At 34.6% G+C, this 27,071-nt stretch overlaps 3 protein-coding genes and 1 pseudogene across 8 annotated transcripts; 2 read left to right on the forward strand and 2 right to left on the reverse strand.

The window, feature by feature from the left end:
• The first annotated feature begins 2,369 nt into the window (after nucleotides 1-2,369).
• LOC108324695 (G-type lectin S-receptor-like serine/threonine-protein kinase LECRK1) lies at nucleotides 2,370-3,503 on the forward strand (annotated as a pseudogene).
• A 2,331-nt stretch (nucleotides 3,504-5,834) lies between these two features.
• LOC108325049 (anthocyanidin 3-O-glucosyltransferase 5) lies at nucleotides 5,835-7,928 on the reverse strand. The gene has a single exon (XM_017558040.2). It carries the CDS (start codon nucleotides 7,693-7,695, stop codon nucleotides 6,253-6,255), a length of 1,443 nt encoding a protein of 480 aa, XP_017413529.1. The 5' UTR covers nucleotides 7,696-7,928; the 3' UTR covers nucleotides 5,835-6,252.
• An 11,307-nt stretch (nucleotides 7,929-19,235) lies between these two features.
• Nucleotides 19,236-23,401, forward strand: LOC108319219 (uncharacterized). 6 transcript variants are annotated; one of them, XM_052869212.1, is made up of 8 exons: nucleotides 19,236-19,369; nucleotides 20,261-20,399; nucleotides 20,900-20,942; nucleotides 21,033-21,165; nucleotides 21,743-21,877; nucleotides 21,961-22,287; nucleotides 22,375-22,580; nucleotides 23,274-23,401. In XM_052869212.1, the coding sequence occupies exons 5-7, from the start codon at nucleotides 21,743-21,745 to the stop codon at nucleotides 22,567-22,569; spliced, it is 657 nt and encodes a 218-aa protein (XP_052725172.1). In that variant the 5' UTR covers nucleotides 19,236-19,369; nucleotides 20,261-20,399; nucleotides 20,900-20,942; nucleotides 21,033-21,165; the 3' UTR covers nucleotides 22,570-22,580; nucleotides 23,274-23,401. The 6 variants fall into 6 exon arrangements, with proteins under 6 accessions (XP_052725172.1, XP_052725166.1, XP_052725180.1 ...); XM_052869206.1 differs by lacking the exon at nucleotides 19,236-19,369 and adding an exon at nucleotides 19,873-19,939; XM_052869220.1 differs by lacking the exon at nucleotides 19,236-19,369 and adding an exon at nucleotides 19,873-19,939 and having other exon boundaries at nucleotides 21,743-21,835.
• Nucleotides 23,402-24,934: 1,533 nt separating this feature from the next.
• Nucleotides 24,935-26,277, reverse strand: LOC108324694 (protein FAR-RED IMPAIRED RESPONSE 1-like). The gene is made up of 3 exons (XM_017557632.1): nucleotides 25,345-26,277; nucleotides 25,138-25,230; nucleotides 24,935-25,042 (listed from the first exon to the last, which is right to left on the reverse strand). The coding sequence occupies exons 1-3, from the start codon at nucleotides 26,275-26,277 to the stop codon at nucleotides 24,935-24,937; spliced, it is 1,134 nt and encodes a 377-aa protein (XP_017413121.1).
• Between the last annotated feature and the right edge of the window lie 794 nt (nucleotides 26,278-27,071).

Consider the following 27,071-nt stretch of genomic DNA (forward strand, 5'->3'; position numbering starts at 1 on the left):
TTCGGTTTTGGAAAACTGAAGCGTATTAGGCACGTTGAAAAACTATTTTTTTACTAGAGATAAGTACACCATCAATCACAAGGCCACATGCCAGAGTACAAACATTAGATTCGAAACCAATTGAATCAATCACATAACAATATTTGTAAATTATATATACATATATATGTATATATATATACATATATATGTATATATATATACATATATATGTATATATATATACATATATATATAAGTTTAATGTTTCGGTAGGTTCCTATTTTCGTCCTGAATCTCAAATAGGTGCCTTTCTTTTCGACGTCTCAATTGGCTCTTTATTTTTGTAAAATTGAATCAAATATGGGCTTTCCGTCAAATTGAGAAGACGCAGTTAAGGAGGGTGTTACGTGGCATGCTGACAATGTCTTTTTTAATGTGTGTGAAGTGTATTTTTTTAATTTTTGAATTAAAAAATGGAGTAAAAAGAGGGAAAATAAAATTTAAATTAGGGTAAAGTGGTCATCTTAGGTCCAAAAACACTACTAGCACCAAACATTGCTCCTGGAATGCCATCCCTCTTCTTCTCCGGTAACCAAATCACTCTTCCATGGCAGCCACCATAGACAGAACTACAAATTGTAGGAACCCAATCGCGAGTTCATCCAACATTTTCGCCACTGTGAGACAAAATCAGAACCTATGAGAATTCTCAAATAAAAAACTAGAAAAAAGATGTATGTGAACTGATGCAAAATTGACAAAAAAAAGTTGAATATACGAAAATTCCCAAATCAACAGCCATTGTGAAGCATCTTCACCTGACCACCTCGTCAATGCTGCCGCAGAGACCACCCAAACACACTAGCGCCTCTTCGCGAGTTACTCACTAGGTTGCCACCAATCGTGATCTCCACTGTCTTCGCAACCTGAAACGCAGAAAAACCAGAAACGACAAAGGAACCCTAAAATGCGGAAAAAAAATCCCCAAATCAACGAACCCTAGTCGCATAAGCACGATCGAGACTCAGGAGACGAAACTCAGGAGCGTGATTCCCTTCGTTTTCCACCATCATCTCGAGAGATAATTAGAATCGTGAAGCACCTGCAAAAATCAAAACGCAACCACAGGAGAAATTTTTCTCTTGCGCATAGAGATCTCCATGGCAATTGGCAGCATCACACTTCGCGAAGCAGGCAGAGGAGGCAAAAGCAAGCCTTCCAAAACCCAATTCTGAAACCCTAATTTGGGTGAGAAAGGGGGTTCCACGTGGCAAGCCCCCATTGGATACTTAATTTAATTTGATTTCCCAACTTTGCCCCTTACTTATATTATATTTCCACTTTCTAAACTTCATTTTTTAATTCAAAAATAAAATAAAAATAATTGAGACACGTTTTTAATGCCACATCATTTAATAAGACATTGTCAGCATGCCACGTAACACCCTTCTTAACGGCGTCTTCTCAATTTGACGGAAAACCCATATTTAATTCAATTTTACAAAAATAAGGACCCAATTGAGACGCCGAAAAAGAAAGAGACCTATTTGAGATTCCGGACAAAAATAAGGACCTACCGAAATATTATATATATATATATATATATATGTATATATATATATATATGTATGTATGTATGTATATGTATGTATGTATATGTATGCATACCTGAATTCCTGAATATTGTACAACCTTCTCCACACTTTACACAAAAACTCTTCACACTCTACACAAAAACATTAATGCAAAAATGACATTTTATAAAAGGCAAAATAGACCTTCTATGAGTGTTCTGGCTTCATAGTTGTGGTAGTCATAGAAAATTCACGCTTTCTGTAATGTAATGGGAAAATCTGACATATTATGTTACTTATCATCGAAGGTCCAACCTATTGTGACATACTTTTAATTAACTATCATAATATCTTCAAGTTACTATGTCGTACTTTTGTTTCTTTGTCATAGAATCATCACTTTCTCACTAGTAGAAAAATACCTTTTTATGACAGACCTATTATAACGGATAAAAATTATCCATTATAATAGGTTGACCGGTGGCAGAATGCTAATAAAAGTAAAACATATTATAACGTAGTTTTATAAATCCATTATAATATGAAATGCGATGGCAAACTTGTAAATAAATTTAAAACATATTATAACGTAAATTTGTATATCAGTTATAATTTCAAACACGGTGGCAAACTTGTAAATAAATTCAAAACATATTATAACGGAGTTATACATATCTGTTATAATACATAAGAGGATTAGAAGTTAACGTCTAAAACTTTTCTAAGTCAGGTTAAAGTGTCGAAGTCTTAGCAAGCCCTAATTTCTCCTCACATTTAATTGATGGCACGATCTTCCCACATTGTTGGCTCTCCATGGTCTTCCCACGCTCTCCATGTCGTCGTCTCGGAGGCGCCGGACAAGTAGTTTGTGTTACCAGAGCTTCCGGTTACATCGCTTCCTGGCTCGTCAAGTTTCTTCTCGAATGTGGCTACACCGTCAAGGCCACCGTTCGTGACACGAGTATGTTTTTTTTTACTTTTGTAATTTTTGTTTTCGTCAGTGATTATTTGTGGTGATGCATTACTATTTGGAAGATTAAAGATTGGGTAATGTGTGATGGGCAGATGATCCCGAAAAGGTAGATCACTTGCTCAGCCTTGATGGTGCGAATGAGAGATTGCATCTCGTCAAGGCGAATCTTCTAGAAGAAGGTTCCTTTGACTCTGCCGTTGAAGGTTGTCACGATGTGTTTCACACTGCTTCTCTCTTTTTCAATGATGCCAAAGATCCGCAGGTTTGCTTCTTTTGCGATTTGATTTATGTATTCATTTTTTAATCTGTTTTGGCTGTGTAATATTTTGTTTTTAATTTATCTATTGCAGACTGAGTTGTTGGATCTGGCAATGAAGGGGACTTTGAATGTTCTGAAATCGTGTGTGAACTCGCCCACGCTAAAACGCGTCGTTTGAACTTCTTCTATTGCTGCAGTTGCGTTCAGTTTTTGCTTTAATTGTAGAACTGTTTTAGCGGTGGAGATTGCTAGAGGGAAAATGTATTTCCATGAAGAGTGTGAGGCTTCAATCATTCACTATGACATAAAGCCTCAAAACATCTTGGTAGATGAGTTTTGGACTGCCAAAATATCCGATTTTGGGCTTGCAAAACTTCTCATGCCCGATCAAACCAGAACCATGATAGGGGCAAGAGGAACAAGAGGGTACTTGGCCCCTGAATGGAACAAGAATGGCCCAATATCTGTCAAGACTGATGTTTATAGATACAGAATAATGCTGTTGGAAATTTTATGTTGCAGAAGAAACATCGAAGTTCATGCCCCTGAACCTGAGGCGGTTAGTCTCTGCTCCTGGGCTTATAACTGTTTTGTTGTAGGAAAACTCAATAAGCTCTTTCCTTGGGAAGTGGTGGATGACAAAACTGCCATGGAAAATATGGTTAAAGTGGCACTTTGGTGTATTAAGATGAACCTTTTCTTCGCCCAACAATGAAGAGTGTCGTATTGATGTTAGAAGGGGTCACTGACATAGAAATTCCTCCTTGTCCCGCTTCTAATTCTACTTGAATTTTCTCTGTTAAGAAATGTCGCAGTGTTCATGAATCATATGCTTTTCAGTTTATTTGTTTGTGATTGTCTTACTATCACTTGTTAGGCTTATTTTATGGTGCTGTTAAGGTAACAAGACAGAAGTTGAACTAGTAATGCATAAGGTTGGGATGGCATTGTTTGATTAATGTAGCCAACTCCAACTAATGGGGTAAGGCTTATCTAATGAAGTTTGGTTTATTTAACATCAGTTTTAAAAAGATATGTGGATACTTATTACAATCATTTATTAGATATTATTTCTTAGCTTACTATTTCTTATCCATGAATAGGTTGACATTTTGGTTCTCAAATATATTATTGTTGAGAGCAATTATGAGCAAAGAAGTTGAAAATATACACTTTGGTGATGGTTCATGCATCAACAGTGAATGTGGTGTAGTTGGCAACACTCTTCATAAAGAAGAAAATGGCAACATAGAAAAACAATTTCATAGTTGGGAGATGAAAGAAGAACCCGTGTAGGTGATCAAGATCAAGAAAGTTTTTCTATTTATTTATGGAAAAGAAAATCATTTGTTCTAAAAATGATTTGTTCTTTTAACTCTCTTAATTTTTAGAACCCCAAAGGTGTTGTTAAAACAAGAATATGATTATAATTTCATTGGAGGTTAATTATAATAATTATTTTTTTTAAAAAAAACATATATTATAATGTACTAAACAATGTACGTTATAATATCTTTCGTGCATATTATAACTGATTTCAGAAACTACGTTATAATATGTTATTATAACGTAAATTTCTACTACGTTATAAAATGCGCAGACTTATTATATCGCCCAGAACTATGTCTCCAGTAACTACGTTATAATAGATCATTTTTGTACATTATAAAATTTGATTTTTCATTAGTGTCTATGACTATTTCTCTTCACCTGTCATAACATATCTAGGGTCCTATGACATATATTAGTTCAATTGTCATAATACATGTTATTTATAATTAACCTACAAAGTCATGTACGTGATAGAATGTTTTTTTAAAGGTTTTCCCTATTTTACCATCTATTTATTCAATTTATTTGCAAATCAACAAATTCAGCAGAACAAATAATCTATAGAAACCATTTCATACATTAAATTTTTCAATAAATATTAAAACATTAATTGTACATATACATTACAAATATTATCTAAAAGATTGTAAAATGACATTACTACATAAGCCTACACATACAATACTAAATTGTCAAGTTTCTACAAACTACTAAGATTTAAAAGAAAAGAAACACACACAGTGCATAAACCCGCATATAATCAACATGCCTTTATAACAACAATGTTCCACCAAATACCTCTTTAATATATATTCACATAATTACAAAAATCCATTTAAAGATCATAACATATTGAACCTTTAAAGAGCAAAAAGTAGGGGTGTGTGAAATAACGAATACAAAAAAAAAATCTCAATGTTGACAATAATCACTACAATTTTAAGGTTTCCTTGAACTTAATGTTGAAGCTATTTTCTAGGTCTTTCTAACAAATCGCTATAAGATTTCATTTTTGCATCATAGCTACAAACTCATTAGCCAGAGTAATTATAGCATTAGTGTTTTTAACGTTATAAGTAAAAAAAATTAATTTGAACCGCTTTTACGAGGTAATCATCTAAAAAAAATTATAACTTCTTTAAATACTTTGATCAAACCAATAAACCAAAATATATGTATTAAACCTATATGCGCCGCGTGTGTGCATGTTAATAAGGTGTCATGCATAATACGCGTACGTTACATTTCTTCCGTAGCTTTCATCCTACTATTTGAAGGAAAACGAGAAAGGCATTTTCACCTATTTATATTATAGACATTATCAATGACGATATCCTACTATAAGAGCTCATAGGTTGCAACTATTTAGTGTATACACACACGTGAACAATATCATGTACTGAAAAACAATTAGAGAGGCTTTGGCTGCATACGCATGAAAGATATTATTTTAAGAGCTGAGAAGTAAAATACAAACGAACTTCCAAAAGTGGATGATTTTCTTTCTGTTTTTCCTAATGGTTTTTGTCCCGACTCAGATCCCTGTGCATTGTACAGAGATATATTTTATAAACTATATTCTTATAAAAAAAGTCATCTGTTTTTTTATCTGCATATATTACATTATCATTTGGTATAACAAGAAAATATAAAGCATTATATAATTACGAAAAGAGAAAATTCACAGTAACAATAAGTTTAATTACATACTATCTAAATAACAAAAAGTGCAATATATTATTCCCCATAATTATGGAAAAGGAAAACAACAACAAAAACTAGAAAGTGAGCTAGTTTATTTTTCAAATTTAATTAAATAATAAAAAAAATAGCAAATTTCAATTGATGATAAACACACTCTAGTAAAATTATTTTTATAATAGTAATATGAGGTTAAAAAGAAGAAGAGAATATATACTGAGATTGGCTATAAACCATAACCCATAAGCTGCAGGAACCTTGGATCATACTTCGACTTCTTTCAACTATAACAATCTCTGACGTTCTTTGCACGAGATTCCAATCGAGACATTTAAGCAAGACAAGGAGTAAAAAGGACTTCGTCAACAGAAGCCATTAATTATCATATTTTCAACTACTTTCATTAAGAGAATGGCCCCATAAACATCTCTTCAACCTGAAATTATATTCACGAGATGAGACAGCGCAACGAGGGACGACCCACCCTTCGACAAAGCCTTCATTGCACTTTGCTGCACCTCTTTCACTCTCTCTCTCACGTGATTGCCCTTCACACTTTCCACTCCCTCAATAACCTCCCTCACCATTTCTGCTATCTCCTCCCTACGCACCACCTTCTTCGTCGGCAACACCCTGGGCCCAACCGCCACGCCCAGCTCCTCCGCCAACAGCGCCGCATTAATCTTTTGCTCGGCGTACAACGGCCATGCGATCAACGGAACACCGTTTGTTATACTTTCCAGGGTGGAGCCCCACCCACAGTGTGAAAGAAAACCTCCAATAGAACGATGACTTAGTATAGTCACTTGTTGGGCCCAATCGGGAACCAGCAGGCCCACTTCTCGAGTCCTCGAAACAAACCCTTCCGGCAAATGCTTCGCCACCTCATCAATCCCGCTACTCCCAGTGGTGAAATACGCCGCATCAGCAACTCCTTCAATGGGCGAGCGCACCACCCAAACAAATCTCTGTTCACTCAGTTCCAATCCCCATGCCAGTTCCTTCATTTGCTCAGAAGACACCGTTCCTCCGCTGCCAAATGACACGTAAACCACCGACTGTGTCGGTTGTTGGTCGAGCCACGTCACCAGCGACTCAATTGAAGAATTGGTTTCTAACTCGGGCTCCCTCACGAGAGGTCCCACAGCGTACACAGGAATCTTCATATTTAGCGCTTCACTTAACGAACCTCCCTCCCTCAGCGCTTCAAGCTCTTCACGTTGAAGCTCCTCCCACGTGTTCACCAAAACGCCGTCGCTTTGTACGATCCCTTTTCCTATTTTCAGATACTCTGTATACTGTCTGTCGTTCCGGTCCAGCATGGGGTCGACCAAGTTCTCCGGTCGAACCGGTTTGCAGCCCGGAATTTTGATCGGTTCCGTTTGGTCCACGTATTGTCCCTCTACCAGTTCATCCAGAACCGGCGAATAGAGAACCAACGCGAGCATCCAAGCGTGTGAAGCACAGTAGACGTAGCCAAGAATATCGAGTTCTCTTGTTATGGGTATGGTCTCGGTGCTGAAAGCATCAACGATGACTGCGGAAGGGCGAGGGGTAATTTCGGAAAGAATTGACCGGATGGCGAGTTTGGCTTCGCTCATCACGACGCAGAGGCGAGTGAACACGGCATCGTTTTGGGAAATGAGGGCACTGATGTCTGGTGAAGGAATATCAATGAGGTGGCAGAGAGATGGTGTGAGGAGTGAGTTGAGGATCTGCGCTTCGGCTGGTGAAGTTTGGGAAGTGACGGCGATAACTGTCACTTTGAAGTTGTGGAGAAGGACAAAGCGCTTGGCCAGCTCAATGACAGGGATGAGATGGCCCAGACCTGGACTTGAAACGAGAACCACGTGGGTGAGTTTTGGGGTCTCCATGAAGCTGCTACGACAAGAAACTGTTTAAGGTGTACTGATTCGAAAAACTACAATATGAAGATGATGAAGCAAGCGAAGTAGAAGTTATTTGCTGGGTTAAAGTTATGTGAATTTGGTGATATCATTTAGAAAATGCATTAGAAAACTTGGTATGAGACGTGGTCGAGAGCTCAGTGAACTATTATTGGTGGGCTGATTCAATATATCTTGTTTTTTCGTCTTTTCGACTTTAGTTCAAAACAATAAATTTCGACATTATTGAAAACGGAGATTTTGAAGTTGTGTGGAGGAGATTTGCGGATGAGGTTATATGGACAATTGGACTTGGAAGAACGTCCACGATCCACGTAATTGTCATTCAAGTGGGAGTGGCTTTGTTACCAAAATAGTCAAAAATGGATCATATATTACAAGAATAGGCAAATTCAATTCAAAATATCAAAATGGAGAAGTCGTGGGGGCCAAAACGACTTTAAATGAAGAAGTCGTGTCCCCTGCACGACTTCATACTGTTCATTTGACCAATAGTGAAGTCATGAACCCCAAAAATGACTTCTGGATCCTGTAATCGATTACAAGATCCTATAATTGATTACACAATGTTGAAATCGTGACTCCCTTGCACGACTTTAGTGTAGTAGGCAAAAATGATACTGGTAATCGATTACTACACTTTTGTAATCGATTACCAGTGTTTTAAGTGTGGAAGAACCACCCTGGTAAGCGATTACAAGCTTGTTGTAATCGATTACCAATGTGTTTTGATTGATTTATGAAAATTATTTAGTAGTTTACATATTTTATGTATTGTTTGTGTTATACGAAAAAAGAAATTGTGATTATTATTTAATGAATGGAGACAAATTTGAAGAAAAGAGGAAAAAAATATTAATAAGAAATATTAATAGTAATGTATTAATAATCGATTTGATTACAATTGGGTAAGATTAAGAAATAAATAATAACGAAATCACTACAAAAATAATATATTTTAAGAGGGGTTATTTTCCGGCGGTTTATAAGCTAAACCGCCCCAAACATCTATTTATTTTTTTTAAATAATTTTTCAGGGTAATCACTACATATTTTCTATTAACCCTAGTTTTCTTCCCGCACGCCTTCCTTCTCGCTTCTCGTCTTTGCAGTCTCATTTTCTTTCAATCGTATCCCTTTCCTGCGCCGTTTGTTCATCTTCAAGGTATGAAGTTCTTGGAGGCTTGATCTCACTCTGGCAATCAAGCAAGTAAACTTGGAAACAAATCTGTCACTTTCTTCTCACTTTGTCTCACTTTCTCATCGATTAAATTTGCTCAAATCCATCCTCAGTTCAATAGGTAGGGTTTTCTACCATTTTCTACTGATTCGTCTTTGTTCCTTTTCATCTAGAGGTTTGTATCGTTTAAAATCTTTCGTAACTTTAATTTCTTCATTTCCACTGACTAATTCATCTTTTCCACCGTTTAAATTGTTCTCTTCCACGAATCCTTCGAACCTAGGGTTCGTAGTTTGTTTCCCCTTCTTCTGCGGCTTCCACTCGATTTTCATTAGATTCATGGTTTCTCACCAATCCGCCATGACCAGGGGTCATCATGTGGTAACAGAGTCTAGGTTAGGCGCATCCGCTTGAGCCAAGTGTTTTTCTTCACTTTTCTGTTGTAAATTTGACTTTTAGAATTTTGTTCAACTTGAATTGCTTTTACAACTTAGCAAGGATTGACTTGTAATTGTTTTGTATAATGGATACTATTTTTATTCATCAAAACTTTTCTGATTTACTTTGGTTACAAATGAACAGAGTCACATTGATAGAAATGTTGATATCACTGTTTCATGTGCTCTTGTGGGTAAGAGGTGTGTTCATGCAGATATGTTTCGTTTCTATTGCTTGATAGTACCCTCTTTTATATAAAGAAGAAATTATAGTTTTTCTTATAAAAAGGATCGAAGCAAGTATTATAGTTGTTTTTCCAGGGTGAGTAAATAGAAACGACTAATTTCCTTGTAATAAAATTTACATATTTATTTATCTGCTTTACAGCCCTGCTTCAGATTATGGAATGGTTAAAGTAGATGATAGAGGCCGCATCATTCAATTTTCAGAAAAACCAAAGGGTAATTATGACAACAATGGTAATCCACAATCTAACCTAACTTTTTGTCTTCATGCTAAGCCTTCATTCCCTGAACTTGCTGGACCAAAATAAGCCTTCATTCCTAATGTTTCGTCCTTTTCTTTTTCTTGACATAGTTATTTAATTGTTGTACAATACTTGTTGCCACCATAGTAATATGTTCTTAATATATATTTATCTGATATGTATTCATATTCCTGTGGTATTCTCGCAGCAAGCAGACACCTCTCTTTTTGGGTTATGTTCATGGATTTTATATTTGCATACTCTCTATTGGGATTTAAATTATGTTTTAAGGAAGAGAGACAACACATTGTTTAAAAAATTGTTATTGTTTGGTTAAATTTTTTATGGGCTCCACTAAATCATCATTTGGGTTCACTTTTTATCAGTGAGAATACTAAAAAAATTTACCCAACAAGAAGAAATGTGTTCAAAAGATAATCTAGCAATAGTTAATGCTTCCTTACGTAATTTAATGTATGCTTCGTTTGTCAAACATGGGTTTGGTTCCACCAGGTTTCAAGTTTCAGTTTTCTCAATGTTTCAAAATGGATCATTATGTGAATATAGAGTTGTCAGATTTTTTAATGGATGATTTTGTTGGAGCAGTATCAATATGATTACTTGATGTTTTATTCTTTCAATGTGCATTTTTTATCCTTAAAGAGGGAAAAAAATCTTACAGGTTCCAAGAACTGTGGGACATATTTAATATTCTTTTCGGCACACCCTCTCTTTTGGGAGTGGTTGTCATATGTAGAAACCAAAAGAGGCTTCCCCCTTGGACAAAGGAAAAGACTAGATTCTAATCAGAGTACTATGGTTGCAATTGAAAGAAAGAATGCATGCAGCATCTCAAACTTTCATCTTAAATCTCACTCCACAGGTTAATCCGATTCTTTTGGTTTTTTCCCTTTGTCTTGTTTTTTTCTATTTTGAAAGAATGCATGCAGCATCTCAAAATTTTTCTTTACACTTCTAAAAATAAACTTACAATAAGTTTAATATATCAAACCTCACAAGAATATAAATTCCTTTAAATTAATAACTGCAATAGAAAAAGAAGAAAAAATAATCATAATAGAAAATTAATCACTTATACTCTAATAAAAATATTGATCACTTAGTATTCTTCACCTTGTACCTTTTCAAATTATATTATTTTATCATTACAATAGTACCCTGATTATAGTTTAATTTTAAAAGAAATTTAAAAAGAAAATATAATTTGAAAGAGATAATATTTTTACTAAAATATAAATAGTTCTTTATAGTTTAAATTTTCTATTATTTATCTGTTTAAATACATTTTTTAACTAAGATTTGAATTTTTGGTGTAAAATTGATATTCATCATAGATCACATTCTCTTATTTTTCAGATCCATATTGAATGTTGGGGTTATGACTTTTTGAAAACAAAGAAATTTCATGTAGTTATTGTCAGCAAAATAGATGGTGAAAGTAGCAGTAAATGATGTTTGTAAAGGGTATATATTATTGAATAACTATATTACTTTAAATTGTTTTATTTTACATATTATGAATATCTACTGTGTTAGCTAAATTTGATTTGAGTTCATTTTAATCTATTGATTTGTGTTTAACTTTGTTTTGGATCTTATTAATGTTCTGTAAGGTTAGACATACCAAATGAGCAATGAAATGTCTTGGCATAGCTAGGTTACAAAGTCGAAGGACTCCAAATTTGATTACATTGACATTAACGAGAAACAAAAGGTAATGACTTCTCAAACTTTCTTTCTCTCGCTTCTTTGAATGTTTGTGAATAAATTTGAAATTGATTTCTTTTTAATGTTGTGTAGGTCGTAAATGAATGTGTTGAAGTTGAGAAATGATATATTCATCATATAAATCTTTGGGTCCTACTTCTTTTTTCAGGTTGTGATCCCTTGCATACAAAGAAAAAAGGGTCTCAAGGAAAGTAGCACCAATTGGGCTTGACCTGCCAGTTGCATAGTTGTTTATGCTACTATCTGTCTCAAAGGAGGCTGAAGAGGAAGTGGAAGCTTTTTCTGATGGCTCAACACAGTTTGGAAGTATTGAGGGAATCAAACCAAATGATTGTTCTGCATCAAATGTAAAAGCTTCAAGGTCTAAACTAGTTATACTTTCACTGTCATAATTGCAGGTTCCTTTTTCTTTGCCATCGTGGCCAAAGTTGCATGCAATAGAAAAACCTGAAGATGATGCTACATGAATGAGTATTTTCTCGAGTTTGGGAACCATAGGATGAACTGATACATCTGAGAAATTAGGAAGAGGTTTTCTTGGGTTTTCTTTCCAAACAAATGAAACTAAGGCAATTAGTTGGAGGAGTTTGAGGGAAGTGGGCAACTGAAGAGACCTCTGAGAAATTATATATTGTTTTTTTTAGTAATGTAATGAACATCTTAGTCATATTTTTAGTATTTTAATTTATTATTGAACATATTTCTTTTTAATACATGAACAATACAATTAGTTGTATGAATATATAACAATGTAGTTTATTTTATATATTAATATTCACTTTTAGTTCATATTATTTCATTATCTTTTTTATTAATAAAATTAATTTTTTCACAATCCTATTTTATTACAGTCAACAACCAAAAAAAGTAGTACACATTTCCGGCGGTTTTAGAACCTTGGATAGACAAATCCTATAAATAGGGGCGGTTTTAGAAACTCCATTAGTACCGGCGGTTTTAACTCTGGTTATTTCTGGCGGTTTTAACCTTGGTTATTTCTGGCGGTTTTAACCCCGGTTATTTCCAGCGGTTTCAGCAAAACCCCTGCTAATTCCGGCGATTTTCTGTAAAACCGCCGGTAATTACTTAGCGACACAGCTTTTCCCAACGGTTTTTTGAACTGCGGGTAACGTACTTTTCGGGGGTTAAAACCGCCGGAAACAAAAAAAAAATAACCCCCGGAAAAAATATAATTTTTTGTAGTGAATGGACAATTTCCCCTATGATGACCTTCATTGCGGTAGTAAGAGCATTTTTTTGGCTTATCTAGATTGGATTGATCCATTTCATTATGAATCCTATTTGTAGATGGTCTTCCGGATGCCTTGCGTGGCATTGTAGATGGTCTTACGTATCACGTAGTTCTTTATTTAGAAAAAAGTTTGTGAGTTTGTTTGAAAATTATTTTGTATTGTTTCGAATCTTCAAAGAGCGAACCTCGACAAGGATTGACATTGTTTTTTTAAAGATTTTTGTATTCTTCTATTTGAAAAAATGTGGTGGGAAAAAAAGAAAAGGAAAGAGACTGACTATAAGCCGACGTGTACTCATACCCTTTGTTTTATGATTTAATATTTTTTTATAGGAAAATACGTGATAAAAAATATTTTCTTTTTTTATTTTTGTTTTAAAATTTTTTATTCATTATTTATTCTTTTAAAAAAATAAGTATCACGTGATGCGGGAGATATGACCAATACCAAAAAAACGCAAAAAGATATTCCCTTTTTTTATGAAAAAAAAACATTATTGGTACATAGTAAAAAAAATAAAATCTTTTAACAAAAACCTTCAATGTATAATAAAAAAAAGAAGGAGAATGGTGCAGACATGACATACCTTTTTGGCTTTGAGTATTCTCTCAGTTCTCCCTTGGTAGTTTATTTTGGTAGAGTTCCTCTAGCGTGAGAACTTACTTTTCTCTATACTCTTCCGTACTCTTTCTATCTCTATTATTTCAGAGTATTTCTCTCTATTTTTTTTCGTCCCCCCTTTTTTTATGACAGGGTACACATTTATATACACACATTATAATATTATGGTTATTTTTCCCTTAATTGTGAATTAATTGACAATGAACAAAATAGGGAAAGAAAATGTCTTGGTTCTAAGAAAAAGAAATCAAATAATATTCAAGGCATTGATTATAATTATTGTCAGAAAATTTGTAAATTTTTAAAATCATATTTTCTTCTTTAAAAGCAAATTATATTAATATTTGACCATTTCAAAAATATTTTCTAGTGATGTGTCCTACATTTAGGAAATTTATTTTATTATTTTCCTTTTTCCTTTTTTTTTACCAACCATTAATTATTATTCTCTTATTCTTTATTTTTAATTATTTACCTACCCGGATGAAATTGGGTGTTGACAGTACTTGTTATAGCAAATTATGAAAAATAATTTTCCCAAACTATCCAATCGGATAATTCAAAATTTAATACAAATGATTAAAAGATTAATCGTTTGTGTTAAATTTTAAACGGGAACTAAGTTTCACTCAATGATTTCATACATATAATATAACATGCCAATCATAATAACACAACAAACTTTATCACATGCATATTCAAAAGGCAATAACATCCATACCCAAAAGCCAATAATATGCAAAAGCGAATAACATGCATACACAAAAAGTTTTCAACAACAAAGTTAACCTTCATAGTAGATTAAAAACGCAGTAGATGGAAAGGGAGGAGTGCAGGCAAGAATTTGTAGGCCAAAAACGGTCAAAATCGCCGCCCGAGAACACGCGAGAAACTGCACCAAAATGCAACGAAAATGTATTTTAATCAGTTCAAATGGATTATAATTCAGCAAAGAGTAATTTGATCAAAGCAAAAATAAGTTTAAACGGTCCAAAAGAGAGAAAACGAATCAGGAAAATGCAAACCGTGGAGAGAAAACGCGAGGAGGAAGATGATGAAATGTGCGCGTAACTGCTTGCGAGTTCGCACTGTGGTAATAAAATGTTTTAGACATCGGTGTCCGTCCGTGGCCGACATCTATATCCATTTAAACGTCGGGGCTCCTCCCAAGCCGACGTTTAAATCATTTAAAAATTAATTTTTACGGAGGCTTTTGGTGTCTAACTTTAGGGCCCCCGACATCTAAGGGAGTATTTGGACGTCGGGGCTGCCTAGCCGAGGTATAAGGGTAATGGAACAGTTACTTTTTACCAACCTCTACAGGCCATTTGGCATCCGACTATAGGGGGACCGGCGTCTAAGGGCTATTTAGACGCCGGGGTGGCAGGATCGGACGTTTAAGTGGCAAAGAAAAATGACTTTTGGGATTCTAGGTTGACCATTTTGGCGTCCGATAGGCTGAATATGATGTCTAAATACGAATTAGACGTCAGGGGCTCTTAACTCGGACGTCTAAGACCAATAAAAAATTAATTTCTGCCATATTTTTGGCGTCCATATTGGGGCAGTTGACGTGTTAATCAATTTAGAAGTCGGTGCCCCCCAAATTTGATGTCTAAATACAAATTTTATTTATGGAAAAGCCACCGGTCATTTTTTACATTGGATATTAGGTGGTCCGACGTCTAAGGGGTGACGTTAAAGGCCATTTCTACACTAGTGGAAGAGAAATGTCAATAGTTGTTTTTGACAATACGCTTCAGTTTTTGAACTGAGGTATATACTGGCAAGGTAAAAAGATGGTAGGCTTTTGGCCTTGGTTCCAACCGAGGTAATAGAGCAAGGGTTTTGACTTCGGTTCCTTAGTGGCCGAAGTAGTAAAGTAGAAAAAAATGGAGGCGAGGGGTGGTTTGGCCTTGATTCAACTGAGGTAATAACATGGGTTTATGGCAACGGTTCATGCAAGAACTAAGGCCATAACCCTTAATTTATTTTTAAATCTAGTATACCTTGTGGCAGCGGTTGTGGTTGAACCGAGGCCATAGACTATTTTCTACCTCGGGTTTTGCTACAACCGAGGCCTATAGATTATTTTCTACCTCGGTTTTCTTCATGTCAACCAAATTCAAACGAGCATTCACACCATCTTTTGTCTTTTCCTGAATATTGAGTAGTGTACCAATCAAGCTATCACACACATTCTTTTCTACATGCATCACATCTATGCAATGTCTAACATCTAACTCTGACCAATATGGAAGATCAAAAAATATTGATTTATTCTTCCAAAGGGTCATTACAGATGACTTCTTGGATGTTTTCCCAAATACATGATGTATTCTATTAACTTTTTCAAGAATTTGAAGGCCAATAAGTGGATTTGGTGCATCGTCTCTCTCTTGATGCCCATTGAATGTTTTTTTAACCTTCAATATGGATGATTACATTTTAAAAATCTTCGATGATGCAGATACACCGTCTTCCTTATGTCTTTCAATGGATGAGTTGTAGTGTTTTCTTCACATATAGGACATGCTTTATGACCCTTGACATTGTATCCTAACAAATAACCGTAAGTTGGGAAGTCATTAATTGTGAAAAATAACATTGTATGCATCACGAAAGTTTTAGAAGTGTAGGAATCAAATATTTCAACCCCATCAACCCAAACAACTTCACGTCTTCAACTATTGGGCTGAGATAAACATATATGTCATTTCCAAGCTGCTTTGGACCAGATATGATCATAGATAACATCATGTACTTTCTCTTCATGCACAATGCATGAGATAAGTTGTAAATTATCAATATAATTGACCAACAACTATGATTGGTACTTAAATTACCAAATGGGTTCATTCCATTAGTGGCTAAACTAAGTCTAATATTTTTTACATTCTTGACCAAATTGGGGGAATTGTTGATCAATAATTTTTCATTGCTTTCAATCAGCTGAATGACGAAGCAGCCCATCAATTATTCTCTTGTTTGCATGCCATCTAAGACTTTTAGCGTTTTTTGGATTCGCAAACAAACGCTTAAGTTTGGCCACAATTGGAAGGTACCAAACTACTTTTAAAACAAAACCATTTTTTTTATCTGACCATTATCTTCTCTGTTGTTTTTTGACTTGTATAGTGATAACCCACATTTTAGACACTTTTGCAAAAATTCAAACTTCTTCTTATATAAAATATAGTCATTGGGACAAGCATGTATCCTTTTATACTCTTGATGGAAACCCATTTAGGGCATTCCATTCAAAAGAGTACCAACTTAAGCTAAGGCTAAGAAAAAGAAGTTGGAGAAGGACTTTTAGAAAGTTCTTTCTTGATTTTCTTTCTCTACGTCTTAGAAGGATTCTTTTTAATACTTATATGGTTGTTTTGTAGGGTCTAATAAAGCTTGGAGACCATGGTTGGCCCACCCAAAAAAGCATGTGATGCTAAGGAAAGAAAATGAGCTAAAAAGGGGAGAAAAAGAGGTGATTTCCGGATTGAAGAGCTTTGCTTTCGGATTAGAAATGCAAAGGAAATTGGCTTTCGGATTGTAATCTGCACCCAACCACAACCTTGCCTGGCTCAGCCACTGCGTATCATATTTTGATTTTTGCATGTTTTCCTTGTGCGCTTGGAGTGGGAAGCGTGAGCCAGCTAACTTGGCTCTCAAGCTTGACTTTTATTTGAAATTTTGGAGGGAATTTAGGCCAGAATTGAGGCCCATCTTCACCTTTAAATAAGAGGGCCTCTCCTTTGTAATTTTCAATTTGGAGTGTAACGAAATGTTGTAGAATTTGTTCAAACCTCTTATACTCTTTAGTCACCTGAGAATTCTAAATTCTCTCACTCTCCTCTAGCTTCCTTTCTTAGTAGAAAGGCCTTCTGAGCTTGGAGGCATCATACACACACCACACCTTCATCCAACACCTTATATGCATCCATTTCACTGCAGCAAATCTCATTCCATTGTGCATCTTTTTTGGAGCTTCTTCTTGAGGGCTTTGTAACACCCTTGATGGAATTCCACTTGTAAATAATAAAATCTGAAATTTTCGCCAATTTTTTTTTAATACCATCGCTTATAAACATTTGTATAAAATTGCATAAGAAAATAAAACATTAAACGTCCGAACATATTACAACTAAAATTCAAACCTTATAAATATTCAAATTTGTTATTCGAAAACATAAAACGTCTTTAAAACATAAATAAATCCCCTCAGTAAAATTTCCCGTTCTCTCATCGCGTTACTCCTGCCTTGCCTTATTTGCACCGCCATCTACTCTCGTACAAGTACGATCATCGTAGGTGGAACCACAACCACAAAAGGAAAGGATGAGTACCTAAGAATATAACATAGCATAAAATTTAGTAATCATATCCTCAAAACACAGACTATAACAATCGTTACATCCTATTATATCTCAATACTCAACTCATAACTCTGACATCACATTACGTCTCAATGCTCAACTCATAACACAGACTATCACCACCTAGACTATCATAGTCGTTACCTTACAATACATCACAGTATTCAACACATAGCTCAAAGCATTCAAACAAGCTTATGTTGTTTCCTTGAATTTTGTCATACAACCTGTTTACCAAAACAGGGCGATTCGAGTCGTCTTCCATCGCAACTTCAGACCTATCTCCCCGACTCCTCAAGGAATTACAAGTAAAAATAGTAAAAACTTCGGTTAGGCGCACCCATCGAGCACTATACTGAGCCGAAGTCATTGGACGAGACATCCAACCCTCTCAAGTCCTCGCGTACGAGGAAGGGTGACACTCGAATCTAAAGTCTCCGCAGAGACTAAACACTTTATCGTATACCAATACGAAATCAACTGTTTGAAGAAATTATAAGGAAATAACAAAACACTTACTCTCACAACCACACCATCACAATTATACATATTTCACAATAACACGTATACAGTCAATCACAACCATTGACCAACAACTAACCAAAAATTCACAATAATTTAATTAATTTTCACAAATAATTAATTAAATTAAATTTCACAACAAAATAAATAAATTAATTTCCACGACCCTCCAATATAAATATTTATCTATTGACGCGCCCTCGTTTCTAATAAATTCACAAAGCAACACCTTACCCTCTTTCTCTTAGATACACTCTCTCTTAGATTTGCCAACCCAAGTGGACCCGCTAATCTTTTTAACTTTAAAACAAAATTCATTTTTCTCTCACTAAGTGGACCTACTTGAATTACTCATTTCTCATAAAACTCTGTTTTACTCTCTCACTTTTTGCCTTTTACGTAACATTCTCTTCTTCTTTTTCCACTTTTAAATTTTCCTATTTAATTAAGCACCACCACTCTTCTCTCACCATTTCTTACAATTTCCATGGACCCACACCTCCTTTCTAGACCACTTTTTTTCTCACATTTCACTTTTCAATTCCTTCTTCTCTCTCTTTTGCACACCATTTACGTAAACACAACTCCTTCACCCAAACACACTACATTTTTCTCTTCTCTCTCCCTCATTAAAGCTCACGGCCCCACCTCCTTTCACTCCTTATTTCATTTTGAGTTTTTCCCCACTCAAAGCTCTACACAATTTACGTAAGAAAAAGAATACTTTGACACGGCCAAAGTTTTTGACATTTATATGACATGCGGTGGGGCCCAAATTTTGTGAATGTACAGAAGGGTGATATTGTCATTTACCCTCTAAATTAAACGTTGCGTTTTATTTAGGGTACTCTCTGTATTCAGTTTTCCAATTTGTCTGATTTCACATTTTGGAAGAGCTCTTCGTGCTTTGCTAGGGTTGGGGGGTGGTAGAGAAGCGGAGAAGTGGAAGAGCGTGCTGTGGTAGGGTTCGGTTGATAGAGAAGGCGAGAACTCCATGGGTGCCACTTAATCGGAGGGTGTATGGTTCTTCTTTAGCGTGCTGTGGTAGGGTTCCGTTGATAGAGAAGGCGAGAACTCCATGGGTGCCACTTAATCGGAAGGTGTATGGTTCTTATTTGTTTCTTCTTTTGTCATGATTTTTGTGTTTTTCCATTTGTATTTGCTTCATTTTGGTGACCCCTAGACTAAAGGGGGCAAGGTGGTCTGAGGGAGAGTTGCGGTAGGGAGAATACTGAATTCTCAATCCGTGACGAGCATTGAGAGAAGACGGTTTGGGGAGTTATCTCTGTCTAATTTGAAAACTGTGTTTGAATGTCTAATTTGGCATATTATTTTGGTTAGTTTCCCTGTTTGACAAATTTGATTGTCCTGTATTGTAAACTAATATTGATTTATGACAAATCTGGTTTGCTTGATTTGTAACTTGTGTCGTGCCTGATGCGTGCAAAATGCAATGTTAGTTTTCAGAGGGATGCATTTTATTAGAGGTGGTTGTCAATGTCTGAAAAAGGGATACGTATTAAGGATTGTAACCAACGAGGGAGTTGATTGAAGTGGAATATTTACATTTGGTTTCTCCCCTGAATAGGTACCTGTTGAGAGTGAATTTCCGTAGTGCTTGAGTATTTCTCACATTGAATCATCCAAAATTTAGAAGCTTTTGAGTAAAATTACTTTGACTTTTCGGATTTTATCATCTGAAAACCCTTATTTGTAGACCTGTTTAGTTTGGTTTTCAGATGGTAACAATGAAAGCAATTTTAGTGTTCCTCTTTGAACATTGTTTGCATTTCTCCCTTTTGTTTTGTTTTTTCTTCTGTATGATTTATACAATGTCATCAACATCTTCTTCAATTAGTTTAAATGCACGTCCACTGGCAACTAACTTTTTGCCTTCTCTTCATGATAGGTGGCTGCACTTGTTCCTAAAGGTGATGTTGATGGTGAAATTGGTGATGCTCACATGAATTAATGAGTCAGGCACTTAGAAAATTGAGGCATGCCTTATCACAGACATAACATATCTCTTTTCCATCCTTTTTTTCAAGGTAGTAACTATCATAATTATTGAGCCTCGTTAGATAGAATGTGCAGACTTGGATTTTTTGCTATGTAGAAAAAGAATATGGGAATTATTTCCATTAATTGAAATTTGTAATTATGCATTGGCCATGCATTTGTAATTATTTGTATAAAATTTGTTGTAATCAAGTTTATCTCATTTAATATAAACAAACGAAATTTATTGTTTGATAATGCTTTAAAATATGTATATTTGTAATATAAATAAACGCTCTGTAATATTGTGAAATTTATTTAATTAATTTTAATAATGTTGGATGTATTTTGTATGCACAACCACCATGGTTCTTATAAGTTGGATGTCTTTTTAGTATATGAGTGGCAGATGAAATTGAGTAGGTTGAAAATATAATTATTATATAAGGTTTATCAATGTGATTTTGTTGTGAGAGATGTGTCTATATATGTCTTCCAGTTAAATATTTTATGGTTTGAAGTCTAAGTTCTTTATTTTATGGACATGCAGTCAAAGCATAGAGATAGTTGGAACAATCATTATGGAAGAACAGGTTTGAATGCACATGATGATTTTTTGTGTTTAAAATTGATTTCCTGAAGTGGTCTATTTGACTTTTTGAATTGTTTACTTTGATATATAGGTTTATGCACGACATTCATGCAGGACAAAATACTTGGCACATGTGAATACATTATTAACGGATGTGCAGAAGACGTTTATACAAAGAACTCCTTTTGGATGGCTACTGTCCATTGATGTGGAAGCCAAAATGAGTAGGACACTACTTATAGAATTGTGTAGTAGATGGTCAGAGAGGAGGGGTGAGTTTGAAGTTAGGTCTGTCTTTATTCCATTCACCAAGTTAGACGTTTGCTTAGGTTTAGGTGTTAAGGTTAATGGAGACATGTTTAAGTTGTTTAAAGAGGAAGTTGATTGTTATAGTAGAAGATTGTTTGATACAAATGATGTAACTATACATCATGTTTATGAAGAGCTTCAAAAGCATATAAAAGGGGATGAAGTGGCTGATGTTTGTAGATTGTATTTGTTGCTAGGGTTGACTGAGTTTTTGTTTCCAAATAGAGGTGGAAAAGTTCATTTTGGTTTATTTGAATTATTAGATGATTTTTCATGTATGGGAAAGTATAACTGAGGGGTGTTATTTATGAGTATTTGGTTTCTAGTTGGTGTGATGTTGCATTGTGTGTAAGGAAGAGACAAAAAAGATCACACTTTCATGTGGTTGGTTGTGTATTTGCATTACAGGTATATTTTGGTTGTAGTAAGAAAATTTTTTGTGTTACAATTTATAATTGTTAGTTAATGGAAATTGAATTTTGTATGTAAAAGATGTGGGCAATGGAACATGTTTTATTTGGTCAGAAGAAGTTGGCTAAAAGAAAAAGTTGTTTACCTAGAATTCTTCATTGGATTCATGTTAAGGTTGGTGAAGTAGAAGTTGAAAAAGCCTTTTTGTGTAATGAAGTGAGTTGAAAATAGCTTCTAGTAATTACTTGTTATGTAATTTGTATTCATTTTAATATGATTTGTTTCTTTTTTTTTTATAGATGATTACTGAGGTATATGTAACCAAGGAAGAGATGGCTACTGAAATTGTTAAAGAAGCCTTAGATGATCATCATAATACTAGAGTGAAGCAGAACTACGGAAGGAAATCTTTAGCTGATATTGTTGCTGAGAATGAAGCTCTGCGTGCTATCATTGGTGACCAAGAGGCATCCATTGTCGAGCTTGAGAAATTAATAGAGAAGCTACAAATGTTTGCTGCACAAAAGAGGCAACAATCTGCTGATGTTGGGAACTGTTATTCAAATAAAGATTATGACATTGTAGTTGATGGTTTTGGGACCACTAATTCAGAGGAAGATTATGAGGTATTACTTTCATATGTTGGAAAGTCAAATTCTAAGAAAGAATTACAAATGCAAGGTGATGATGTTGAGAAGTCGAATTTTGAGAAGGTTTTTGACATTACACCTGATGCTGGTGGAAAAAGTGTCCATGAAGAGAGTGGTGATGTTTTAGGTGATGAAGAGATGGATATTGAAAAATCTAACATGTCCACGCGTTTAAAAGCTCAACCTAGGAAGCGTGTGAAAAGTCTAGCTTTGAAAACCACTTGGACAAAGTTAGATAGGAAAAATGCCAGGCACTAATCAAATAAAGGGTAAGGATTCATTCTTTAAATAATTTGAAGTATTTAGTGGTTATGTCATTCCTGCATTAGTATCGCTTATCAGCCTTGTATGTCAGTTGTACATTCTATTGTTGATACGTGTTCTTTTATGTCCTTCTTCTTTAGGTAGGTGCGTTTCATGGTTAAGCACTCACATCTATCAATGGTTTCAGATGAAGTCAGTAGTACATCCTTACTTTTACTCTTTAAATTTTTGTTCAATAGTCAACAACATATTTTTAAGAAAGGGATTGCATTTGTTTGTGTTTCTAATTATTTTCTTTTACTTGGTTGGGCGGATGGGGGAGGTGTCATTCCATTTCTTATGTCTGGGTTTTGTTTTCTCAAATTGAAATCATTCATCCAGTGGATCTGCTTTTGAATTTGGAATATTGTTCCAATATGATGTCAAGTTTATTCGTTATATGGACAAGATGCCTCAGTTAAAATCACTTAAAAATGTATTAATCTGTGAAAGGAAATACTGCCATGCATTTGAGCTGTTGATTGATTCTAGGTGTTGGCGTAGATGTTTGACGTGAACATGTCTCCTCTGTTCATTTGTTGTTGCTTGTTTCATAAGCCATTCATATTGACTTTTATTTTCTTTGATACTTTGCTATCAGTGGATTTAAACATTGTGATTTTTTTTTTCTATGAGTTCTCACTTTAGTTGATATACAGGTATGCCTTAGGATGGAGGGGTGGAAGCTGGTATGCAACTAAGAAGTTCAGAAAGGAGCAAATGAAAATGCTAGGACAGATTACACCTAGAAGATGGCAATTGCTTGGGAAGATAAAACCTAAAGGGTTGCAATTAGATGGTTCTTTAAGCAACAATATTTATTCAGATGGCTGTAGATAGCAGATTAGGCATTCAATTAGATAAAAATATTAGCAACTTGGTATAACTAATTATCATCAAATTTTGCACTGATAATTTATTTTGGCCTGCAGCTGCTCACCCTTACCTTCATAAATTATTCATCCTTCATGATAAGTTCTTTAGAAACTTGTGTTGTATTTGATTGTTAAATTTATAATCGAGTAAATACACATACTTTCATTTAGGTGGGTGGCAAATAGAACTCTCATTATTGGAGGAAATACACATTATATTTGTGTTATGTAGGGAATGAACAAGTTCTCAATGGTCTAAGTTTACTAAAAAAAAATTCGACCAAGATAATATAATTCAAGAGTGACAGACTAAGAAAAATGGATCAGAAAAGAGAGAATAACAATGAATGAATCTGTGTATAGCAGTTCTCAAATACTTTAATACCCATATAGACTTGAAATCAAATAACTAAACATATTACTATTATTACAATTGAATACATTTATTTTGAATTAACTTAAGATACATGCACGTACTCTATAGCCATTTGTAATTCAAAATACTTAAATGTTTATAAAGATATAGAAAAGGTGAACTTATCTTATTTTTAATTATGATAAAGTATATATGTAAAATTATTTATTATATCACTATTAGCTGTTTTTCATTATAAGACAAATGGTATTAAAAACTTCTATAGAAGGAAATTGTAATGGGGTTTTCCCAAGTATTAGACATTAAAACAGTGTTACTGTGATCTATAGTTATGAGTTACTATTATGTAATCCAAAGCTTGTACTTAAAATAACTCGTTTTAGTCATTCTAATTTTAATTATATTACCTTAGCATTTATTATACAAGGTAAAAATTAATTTGGTTGCATATAATTTGACTTATAAATGAAAAATGAATAATTAAAAGTTAGAGGAAAAATTGAACATTCATCTTAAAAGTTAATATTAAATTATGGGTTTATATTAACCTTGTGCTTCATAGAGAAAAATAAAAACTAAAATTGTTGCTTCATCAAAGATAAATAAAAAATAAAATTGATTTCAGTCAATCCTGTGAAACACTTTATTTTTTCCTCCAGTAAGTGGTTATTTCATAAAACATATGTGGTTGGTTGTGACAGACATTTCGTATAACAATAAATTGATAAACCTTATTTTAATTACTTTGATATCAAAAGTTCACTGATGCATCAAATGACGTGTTTAAATGGAGTGGTGTTATGCAGAATAATAATTTGGTCATTTAAACTACTCTGGTTTTTTGCTGCATTATGTGGTTATTGAATTCAAAATTTGTGGTTGGTTGTCACTGACAATTTGTACAACAACAAAAGACTTGAAATTGATATAACTGGCAAAGTATAAATATAAGATATTTCTACAGTCTGCATAAATATGACATTCATTTTAACGACATCTTTCAAATCACATGACCAAAAAATCTTCCTCAACATACATGTCAGGAACTTAATCGTAAGTGTAAACTTTGTTATCCAAATACATTGTCAATATTACTAGTGGATGATTGTGTGTTTTGCATGTCATTGTGTAATGATATCAACAGTGACATGAACCCAGAGGATTGCATAGTTGATGCCTACATGACAGAACATCCAATGCATGAGATTAAAATATATGGACGTTGTAGTAAATTTCAAATCATTAAACTCTGAAAAAGCAATTGAATCTTACCGGTCCAATTGAGTTGGGTGTTGTGTAACGTGTGTTCTGTGTGACATCAATGTTGTTGCTGAATGTTGTATTTGGTACCTCCATCATAGTTTCCTGTATCAGTCATGAGTATGAAGTTAGTTTAAATTTCTTTAGTGTGAGAACTTTAATATCACCAAATATTTATTGCAATTTATAACAGTAAGAAATAATGAAATAAATACTTACAGCAATACCAATGAATGTTAGACTACTAGCTTTTGTTGATGGTTTCTTCCTTGTTATTCTCTCCGTTGTGGATTTCAACCTTGTTGTCCTAGGTCGTCCCTTTCGCTTCACAGATTTTGGGCTTTGGATTTGAACATTGTATATAGTTGTGTCAACATCATGACCTATTTCACTATCATGTAGGTGTTCTTCTTGTGTGTGGCTATTGTTGTTGACGTATGGTGAAGGTGAAATTTGTAATCCATGCTTCTTGACAAAGGAACTAAGGTTGTCAACCAATAATTGTGTCAAGTGTATTGACTCACAAGCAATCTCAGCAATATCTCCAAAATTCTTGCATAAGTTATCATAGCGTTCAATATGGGGATCCTTTTCCTTGTTGTGGTATGATGCTCTAATATACGTGTGCTTTCTGCGGACATTTTCACACCATCTTGTGAGTATGTACTTAGCAGGAAGCTCTGTTACTCGCTCTTGTGCCAAAACACATATAGAATGTCTACATATAATGCCCCTAAACTCAAAAAGCAAACAACTACAATTAACATCCATTGTGTCTCGCTGATATGTAACCATGAATACCCTCTCTTCCCTTATTTCGTTATGAATGGAGTCCTCCATGACATTGTACAACGATGAATTATCTTGTACCACAACACCATCAACGAAACAATTAATTTTACCTCTAAATTCGGACTGTATTTCTGCAAACTTAGCATGTGTGTAATGCTTTTGGAATTGTCGCTCTATGAGTGATTGTGACCCGCATGGAAGAGTTGTGTTTAATGATGTGAAGTCAGCTAGGCTCTCTTTTTCTGTCTTGTGTTGTAGTGCATTGTCATATTGTTTAACAAATTCTTGAAGAGTTGTTTGTGAGTTAATATATCCATCAAAGAATGCATTGATGCTCTCGCTTCTTTGAGTGGTTGACATGCCTGCCCAAAAAGTCTTTCTCAAGTAACAAGGAACCCACCTATGTCGTTCTTCATAAAGTGAAGAAAGTCATTCATTCGTTTGTAGTGAAAATATTGTTATCATCCTTTCCCATTCATAAACAAAACTATCAACTGAATCAGAATTGTAGACAACTTGCTTAAGTTGTCGCTTGATATCTTTGTATGCCGCATAACCTTGTAACTTCTCAGGTATTTTTTTCATTATATGCCACAAGCACCACCTATGACGAGTGTTAGGAAACACGACTTCTATTGCTTTCTTCATTGCTTTGCACTGATCCGTAACAATTCCTTGGGGTGGTCTGTTGGACATGCACCGAAGCCATGAATTAAAGGGCCAAACAAATGAATCAGTGTCCTCTGAACATAACAAACCACAACCCAACAATATAGATTGCCCATGGTGGTGAACACCAACGAAAGGAGCAAATGGCATATCGTACTTATTTGTTAAGTATGTTGTGTCAAAAGATATGACATCACCAAAATACTGACAAGTTGCCCTACTTCGTGCATCGGCCCAAAACACATTCAATATACGGTTGTCGTCATCAACATCAATGTCGAAAAAGAAATCCTTATTTAATTCTCTCATGGAAGAGAAATGGTTTAAGAGTGCCTTTGCATCACCATCTTTTATTAATGCTCTTCTTTGTTTGGCCACATAATTTCTAACATCGTGTTCGACACGTAACCTCTTCTAGCACAAACCAAGGACCGGAAGCTCTTGTTAATCCTCACTCCTGCTTCATCATTCTAGTCTAGTGTTCT

The sequence above is a fragment of the Vigna angularis genome, chromosome 1 (genome assembly GCF_016808095.1).
Source record: "Vigna angularis cultivar LongXiaoDou No.4 chromosome 1, ASM1680809v1, whole genome shotgun sequence".
Classification (NCBI taxonomy): Eukaryota; Viridiplantae; Streptophyta; class Magnoliopsida; order Fabales; family Fabaceae; genus Vigna; species Vigna angularis.